The 8463-nt window shown below is 51.4% G+C and overlaps 2 protein-coding genes across 6 annotated transcripts in view; one reads left to right on the plus strand and one right to left on the minus strand.

Annotated features, from left to right (window-relative positions):
* Positions 1-4079, plus strand: part of Lrrc14 (leucine rich repeat containing 14) — a 4506-nt gene extending 427 nt beyond the window's left edge. For 2 of the 5 annotated variants that reach the window (XM_031347830.1, XM_031347841.1), the window contains exons 2-4: positions 1841-2194; positions 2384-2968; positions 3068-4079. In XM_031347830.1, coding sequence (XP_031203690.1) covers positions 1866-2194; positions 2384-2968; positions 3068-3635 — 1482 coding nt within the window. In that variant the 5' untranslated portion in view covers positions 1841-1865 and the 3' untranslated portion in view covers positions 3636-4079. Of the gene's footprint in view, positions 1-6; positions 1014-1840; positions 2195-2383; positions 2969-3067 lie in introns of those variants that run through there. The other 3 variants (XM_031347835.1, XM_031347847.1, XM_031347854.1) reach the window with 3 other exon arrangements.
* A 178-nt stretch (positions 4080-4257) lies between these two features.
* Positions 4258-8463, minus strand: part of Lrrc24 (leucine rich repeat containing 24) — a 7188-nt gene continuing 2982 nt past the window's right edge. The window contains exons 3-6 of the mRNA XM_031347818.1: positions 7753-8000; positions 7329-7607; positions 7055-7223; positions 4258-5286 (exon numbers count right to left, since the gene is read on the minus strand). Coding sequence (XP_031203678.1) covers positions 4352-5286; positions 7055-7223; positions 7329-7607; positions 7753-7935 — 1566 coding nt within the window. The 5' untranslated portion in view covers positions 7936-8000 and the 3' untranslated portion in view covers positions 4258-4351. The remainder of the gene's footprint in view (positions 5287-7054; positions 7224-7328; positions 7608-7752; positions 8001-8463) is intronic.

Consider the following 8463-nt stretch of genomic DNA (forward strand, 5'->3'; position numbering starts at 1 on the left):
GCCGCAGAGACCGCTGTGTCCTGTATGCGGTAGCATCCCCCAGAAGCAATCCTTGCTTGAAGGCCAGGCCGGCTGCTAGCGTTTCCTTTCATGACAGGTTCTTGATTGGCTTGTCCTGTCAGTTTTAGGCAGTCCTTACGAGATTATCTTAAGGTAGAGCCAGAACAAAGGTAGCCACCCGGGGCTTCCCAGAGACCCGTGCCTTAAGGACCTGTACGAGGTGTCAGAAGTAAGCAAACCCCGGGTTTCTGCAGTCTTTCTGGTCCCCACTCTTGCCCGGTGCTGCGGCTCGGCGTAAGGCCTAGGCCTTGGTTTTTCCATTCTGTTGTAGGGTGAGGATTGTAGCGTAGTTCTGAGGGTAAGGTTTTGCCCACAGGAAGTCTACTGACCCTGTGTGGCAGGAATCATTCAGTCTCAGGGTCTTTTGTGTGCGGCTTCTCCGCTGGAACGCTTTGGCTGTTTTGGCTTGGATCTTTGTGAATCTCGTGAATTTAAGACCTGGTTTCTCTGTACAATGGTTTCTCAGTGAAGAGGAGGTAGCCGAATAGGAGGCAAGAACCACAGAGAGTGAGAGTGGCTTTTCCTCAGGGATTTCTGTGCCTAGTTATAACCTAGAAAACCGTTATCTCTGGAGTTGGAACTTAGAGCCGTGGTCTCAGATGCTGCACACTATCTGTACTCAGGGTCCTTTTTAAACAAAACAAAACAAAAACAAACAGAGCCTGGCACTCACTAAGCTGTGTTAGACTTCCTTAAATCCAAGAGCACATCTATGTGGAGGGTTAGGATGTGGCTACTGGCTCTGGGGGAATTCTCTGTTGTGGGTCTGATGAGAAGAGAGGCCTGGAATTTATTTCACTTTAGAAAATATTTACTTTTCCTTAGTTGTACGTGTGTACACCGTGTGCATGCAAAAGCCCTCAGGTCAAAAGAGGGCATCTGCATCAGTTACATGTGGCTGTGACGTAACCATGTTGGTTCTGGAAACCAAACTGGGGTCTTTTGCAAGATCGGTAAATGTTCTTAACTGTTGAACCCCACCCCTACCCCCGATTTTACAAACACCCAAATCTGCTAGAACTCAATATTGGGCTAGCCAGCCAGTAAGCTTCAGGGAGCCTTCTGCTGACTCCAGTGCTGGCTTTACAGAGCTGCGTCACCTGTATCCTGTATTTACATAGGTTCTGTGGTCTGAAATCAGGTCCTCACGTTCAGCAAGCACTATACAAAAAGGCATCTCCCCCAACCCCTTCTTTTCTTTTCTTTCCTTTCTTTTTTTGGCTAGGATGTTACTATGTAAGGATAAATAGACTATAAATAGACTAGGTGGGCCTGGGACTCATAGATCTACCTGCCTCTTGCCTTCCCCTGTGCTGGAATTGAAGGTGTACCACTCACTCCTTGCCTATCCCTTACTTTACTTCTAAGGAAGGATTTCTGAGTCATTGTGATTTGGGAGACCTAAAGTATCAGTGTTGGGCCCTGCAGAGCAGCAGCTATCTATGAGAAGGCCACACGTAAAGGCCACACACTTTGTTTACCCGGTGTCTCCTGTCCACTGCACAATCCTAGGGATTGCTCTTGCCAAGTGTGATGGCCTGAGTGCAATCCCAGAAGAGGCAGAAGGATTGCTACAAAGTCAAGAGAAGCCTGGGCTATACAGTGAAACATTGTCTCAAGCCAAACATAGAAACTTTCCTTTTGTGTACCTCTCCTCTACCAATTGCCAACTCCATGTCAGATACCTTGGTGGGCTTTGTACCACTGATAACTTGGGGAAGGTGTGGCCTGATACTGGCCCAAGATTCGTCCTTCCTAATTAAGATTCTTCCTCCTGCAGGTGGTTATCTGCCCAGTCCAGCACCATGCACACACTTGTGTTCCTCAGCACGCGTCAGGTGCTTCAATGCCAGTCAGCTGCATGCCAGGCCCTGCCCCTGCTGCCCCGAGAACTCTTCCCTCTGCTGTTCAAGGTGGCCTTCATGGACAAGAAGACGGTTGTGCTGCGTGAGCTGGTGCACACGTGGCCCTTTCCCCTGCTCAGTTTCCAGCAGCTGCTGCAGGAGTGTGCCCACTGCAGTCGAGCCCTGCTGCAGGAGCGGCTCAGCACAGAGAGCATGAAGGCTGTGATCCTGGGACTGACCGCCCGGATTCACACTAGAGAAACAGAGGCTGGCACACAACCCTTTTGCAGGTATGCATTTATCTAAGGGGCCCATAGGCTAGGGGTACAACGAAAATTCCCTGAGTTGGTTCTAGGCTGTGGTTCTGAGGTCAGAAAGAGCTCAGTATGGGAATACTCATATCTGTTGCTTCTGTATAAAGTAGCTGGGAGGGATGTAGGCCTTTCTCATTCCCTGCCTCTGCCCATCCCCACTCCCAGGAAGCATGCATTGCGGGTACTGGACATGACTGGTCTCCTGGATGATGGTGTGGAGCAGGATCCTGAAACCATGAGCATGTGGGACTGTACAGCCGCTGTAGCCAGAACGTGTATTGCCCAGCAGCAGGGTGGGACTGCCAAGCCAGGGCTGTCACCGGCCCCCGTGGAAATCCGTGTAGACCTTCGGGTAAACCGGGCCTCCTACGCATTCCTGCGTGAGGCCCTGCAAAGTAGCGTGGACAGCCCGCTGCGGCTGTGCTGCCGGGACCTGCGGGCTGAGGACCTACCCATGCGGAACACTGTGGCCCTGCTTCAGCTTTTAGATGCAGGCTGTCTGCGCCGGATAGACCTGCGCTTCAATAACCTGGGCTTGCGTGGCCTGTCTGTCATTATCCCACATGTGGCCCGCTTTCAGCACCTAGCTAGTCTGAGGCTGCACTACGTGCATGGGGACTCAAGACAGCCTTCTGTAGATGGTGAGGACAACTTTCGATACTTTCTGGCCCAAATGGGCCGGTTTATCTGTCTTCGGGAGCTCAGCATGGGCTCGTCTCTCCTTTCAGGCAGGCTGGATCAACTGCTCAGGTGAGTGGACTCTCCCATTGCTCTCTGCCTTTCTTACGTGAGGACATTGTCCTTGGCCTACCTGCCCATGACCCTTCTGTAACCTCTTTGTCCTTGCAGCAACCTACAGAGGCCCTTGGAAAGCCTAGAGCTGGCATTCTGTGCACTGTTACCTGAGGACCTACGTTTCCTGGCTCAGAGCTCTCATGCTGCCCACCTCAAAAAGCTGGATTTGAGTGGCAATGACCTGTCAGGCAACCAATTGACACCCTTCCAGGGTCTGCTGCAGGCAGTAGCCACCACATTGCTGCATCTTGAGCTGACTGAGTGCCAGCTTGCTGATGCCCAGCTGTTGGCCACATTGCCTACCCTCACTCGATGTGCCAGCCTCCGCTACCTTGGTCTCTATGGCAACCCGTTGTCTATGGCAGGACTTAAAGAGCTGCTTCGGGACTCTGTGATACAGGCTGAGCTACGCACTGTGGTGCACCCTTTCCCTGTGGACTGCTATGAGGGTCTTCCTTGGCCACCACCTGCCTCTGTCCTTCTGGAAGCCTCCATCAATGAGGAGAAGTTTGCCCGTGTGGAAGCTGAGTTACACCAGCTGCTGTTAGCTTCCGGCCGTGCTCATGTACTGTGGACCACAGACATCTATGGCCGGCTGGCTGCAGACTATTTTAGCCTCTGATCTCCAGGGTCTTAGTGAAGCCTGACACAAAGGCTCCTGTCTTAGGTTTTCTGCAGAGTTTGCCTTTCTCCTGGGTATACCTTGAGTTAACTCTGCTTTCCTCAGTATCTGTCACCTGCTCCCAGTATCTGGCTGCCTGTTGGTGTCACAGGCCTGTGCTCCCCTGTTCTGTTTGATGTACTTGTTGGCTCTGTGGGGTTGTAGCCTCTCTGTAGAAAACTGTTTTCCTGGACACATCCCATGCCCTTAGCAGGAGCGCAGTGCACTGAGGCAGATGTTAGGATGATCTGCCTCAGGGCATCTTGAGGTCTTATACTGTGTAAACTGCCTGGCACCCCATTACCTGCTCTTGAGGGTGTAAGGTACGAACGTGCAGTATCTGGAATGTGAATTTATGGGCTTTTTTGATGTGTGTCCTAATTGGATGGGAAAGACTTACCTGCATTTCTAGTGTTGCTTTATCGTGACCAGTTGTCAATCTCACCCAATCTACTGCCCCCCTAGTTTACAAGTAGGATATCCCACTATTCTTACTGTTCAGAGCCAAGGTGGTTCACCAGAGCTGGAAGAAAACACCTTATTCATGGTCCAACCCATGATTCCCAACCAGGCCGCCCAACACACTCAATGGAGAAGCCTAGCTTCAACTTTACTTTGAGCATGCGCGGAGCTGCACCGGCCAATCCCCAGTGCTTACGTCATTAATACGCGCAAGCTCAGCAATGGATCTCGTAGGCCACACGTGTAGGAAGGCGTAGCCCAGACCTGATCCCCTCGGGAGGATTGTGTTCTGCAGCCTCCTCAAGGGCTACCTCTGGGAACAGGGGCTTGGACCTGTCAATGACGAACATCTCGTGTCCATGGTCATCACGGAGCTCCTCGAGCTGTGCAAAGGTGCAAGGCCCATCCGAATAGTCATTGACAAATAGGGTGCCTTCCCCGGACGGCGCAGGCACCTTTTTCCGCCGGCGTCGGCGTCGGAAGATCATAGCTGCCAACAACAGCGCGGTGAGCGCCAGCAGCGCTATGGCTGCTGTGATCGCTGTCTGTGTTGCTAGGCCCAGCGCTCGGAAGGCCATGCTACCTGCCTCATGCTGGGGTTCTTGTCCCACAGGGCGTGTAGCCGGGGCTTGCGGGGCGGGTAGCTGCTGTGTCTGCTGCCGGGATGCGTTGACCAGGAGATGAAAGGGCACACGCGCTTTGCCACCTGCATTGGCGGCCTCGCATTCGTACTTGCCTGCGTGAGCCAGTGTGATGTTGGTGAGGAAGAGCATGCCACTGCCAGTGTCACGGGTGGCATGCCCGCCCATGCCTGCTGCCCCACCTTCCAGCTGGGCCTGGGCTTGAGGCTTACCATCTCGAGGCTGGGGCACCTTTCTCCAGACCACCAGGGGCTGTGGATAGCCTGATGCCTGACAGGCTACCTGCAAGTCCTCCCCCAGATTAGCTGTGAGCTCTGGGGGCTCCACGTTCACAGAGGGGGGAATGCAGATGAGGCTACCACCGGATACTTCTAGCAGACTTTGTAGCGCCAGGCGTGGGGGCTCTGCACATGTGATCTTCTTGTCTCTGGAGCTCAGAAGCCGTCGGCCCCCCTCTTTGATCCAAGAGCCCAGCCAGTGAAGGGCACAATCACAACGCCATGGGTTCTCTGTGTAGAGCAGAATAGAGTCTAGGTAGATGGGTCCTGCTAATCCAAACAGAAGCCCTTATCTACCTCTTACGGATGCCTATAGAGTTCAGAACCCTTATTACCTCTTCACTCCTAGGAGTTCCTAGGAATGTTTGTGATCACAGTCCCTGACAAAGCATGGGCTTCTCTGAAGTCCTGGCTTTGCAAGCCTCCACATTCCCGCATATTCCAGTAGCACTGAAACCCTGTTGTCAAATGAGATCTCTCCAGTTTTGTCTGGCTTTACCTGATGACAAGTTATAAGAGCTTCAAATCTCTACACACAGAGAGAGTTCTAGGAGAACCAGTGCCACACGGAAAAACTCTCTCTTGAAAACCAAAACAAGGGGGTTGGTGAGATGGCTTAGCGGGTAAGAGCACTGACTGCTCTTCTGAACATCCTGAGTTCAAATTCTAGCAACTACATGGTGGCTCACAACCATCCATAATGAGATCTGATGCCCTCTGTGTCTGAAGACAGCTACAGTGTACTTATTTATAATAATAAACTCTTAAAAGAAAACCAAAACAAAAAAAAAGAGCTTCAATTCTGTCAAGTTATTCTGTAGAACTTGTACCTTGCTTCCTTAAATAGATGCACAATCTGTGACTCTCAACAGCATTCCCTGTCAGTCCCTTCCCAGGGCTGAGGATTCTGGCGTGGCCCTGCAAAGTCATGACCACTGGCTGGCACAGTGAAGCAAGACAGAAAAGGGAAAAGTATAGGGGCACAGGAAGGGAGGCAAGTCCCCAAGAATCTGGCTGAAGCCTCTCACCAAGTGGCATCAACATTTACTTTGAAGATTGCCAATATAACAACACTCCTTTTACATTTAGAAGAATACTAAAATAGCAGTGAACCATAGGAAAGGCCTAAGCATATGTCTGTGATCCTCAAGAATGAACTTGCTCTTTTTTTAGGTAATTTCTGGGGAAATTACAGGGGCATCTTCCCTGACAGCCCTTGTTACTTGGGACTTTGCACAGTCCTTTGTATCTAATGCATAGGAACCACCCTATGGTTTCACTTAAGGTTTTCTTTGTTTTGTTTTCAAGACAGGGTTTCCCTGTGTAACCAGGCTGGCCCCAAACTCAGAAATCCTTCTGCCTCTCAAGTGCTGGGACTAAAGGCTTGTGCTACCATGCCTGGGTCACGTAGGTTCTTCTTTTTTTCTTAAAGATTTATTTATTTATTGTATGTATATGAGTACACTGTAGTTGTATTGATGATGGTTGTGAGCCACCATGTGGTTGCTGGGATTTGAACTCAGGATCTTTGGAAGAGCAGTCAGTGCTCTTAACTGCTGAGCCATCTCTCCAGCCCACTGTAGGTTCTTTAATAGTCCTTTGAGGTGTAATTTCTGAAGCCATCAAACTCAGTATACATGGCTATCATAAAAGGCACTTGTTTTGTAAAACCCACACAAATGCTCTTGGGTGTGTATTCCCTCTACAGCACCTGTCTTAACCCTCAAGTTTCAAATCTATGTTAAGGTCCCTTTTAACAAATCCAAACTCTGTTACATCTTGGTTGTTCTGAAATCATTCACTGCAGCAAAGTAGAACCTGGCTCAACCTGAGTCAGGGACTGCAAAAAATTAAGGGAACTCCCCAGGTTTATGTAGCCACAGTTGTGGATCTGCCTCTGTTCCTACCACCGCTGACAGTAGGAACCCACTGTGTACCTAAGCCTGCCTCTCCTTGCTGGGACAGCGTTGGACTAAGACCCATACCAAAGAAGAGTTACCTGTGAGTCGCAGCACTTGCAGGCTGCTCAGAGGCTGCAAAGCCTCCTTGCTGATGGTGCCCAGTTGGTTCCTGCTGAGGTCCAGTAGGGCCAGGGAGGAAAGACCAGCCAGAGCCTGGTCCTCCAGTAATTCAATGCTGTTTTCTTGAAGATGAAGTTCCTGTAGTCGCTGAAGAAAGGACAAGAAATCATCAGGGAAAAGGACCGTGGGTAGCTAGACAGGGTTGACTTCTCTCCCACCAGAAGGACAGTTATGGATTTCACAGTCGCTTACCGGCAGGTGCAAGAAGGTGAAGTCCAGCAGCTTCGCCAGTTGGTTTCCAGCAAGGTAAAGGACACGAAGCTGGACCAAGCCCACAAAGGCGCCACCACGCAATCCCCGAAGCCGGTTGCCGGTGAGCGCCAGTTCAAGCAGGCGGGGTTGTGCGCGGAAGGCTCCGGACTCCAGCGCCCGCAGGGTATTGTTGTGCAGGTAGAGGTGGCGCAGGGCAGCGAGAGGTGCCAGGGCGCCTTGCTCCAGGTGCGCGATGCTGTTGTCTTGAAGGAACAGCGTCTGAAGATTGTGGGGACGAAAAGATGATTTCATTGTGGGGCATTTCCTAGTGACCTTCCACTACACCTCTTAGGTTCACACACTGGATTCCGACGGGCACTATAGCCCGCTACTCCAAGACCCTTCAGTCCTACATAGTGCCCACCTGCGTCCCCGGAGGGATTCCCGATGGGACCACACGCAACCGTAGGGCGCCGCACTCCACTGTGGCGCTGTAGCAGCGGCAGGCGGCGGGACAGCCAGTGGCGCGGGGTGGGAGTCCAAGCAGCAGCGGCAGCAGCAATAACCCCAGCAGTAGCAGCAGCAGTGCGGGGGCCCCTGGGGCCATATCCGAAGAGCCCCACTAGGAAGCTGTGGCTTCCCCAAGGAATGGACCCGGACGGGATGCGTCTCCTGAAACAGGTTAGCAGGCCAGTGCTAACATCCAGCCAGCGCTTGAGCAGGAATGTAATGCCAGGAATGGTGGGTTATGCTCTTTATCTAAACTGAGGAAGCTGAAGCAGCCGGATTGTTGTAAATACAAGGCCAGGTCTAGGTTCTATGTTCCAGGCCAGGTTGGCTGGACCACAGTGAGGCTTTCTACTCAGGGGCCAGGAAGTGGTGGTAAAGCCTTTAATACCAGAATTTACTTGGGAGATAGACCTCTATGAGTTTGACTTCTACAGAGTGAAATTCAAGAGCAGTCAAGGCTGTACAGAAAAACCCTGACTTGAAAAACCAAACAAAAACAAAACTGGAAAAACAAACAAAACCAACAACAAAACCAAAACAATCCAAAATCAAACCAGCACTCCAGACTGGTCTACATAGTGAGTTCCAGGTTGGTCAAGGCTGCATATACAGTGAGATCCTGAAT

This window comes from Mastomys coucha, unplaced genomic scaffold (assembly GCF_008632895.1).
Source record: "Mastomys coucha isolate ucsf_1 unplaced genomic scaffold, UCSF_Mcou_1 pScaffold11, whole genome shotgun sequence".
Classification (NCBI taxonomy): domain Eukaryota; kingdom Metazoa; phylum Chordata; class Mammalia; order Rodentia; family Muridae; genus Mastomys; species Mastomys coucha.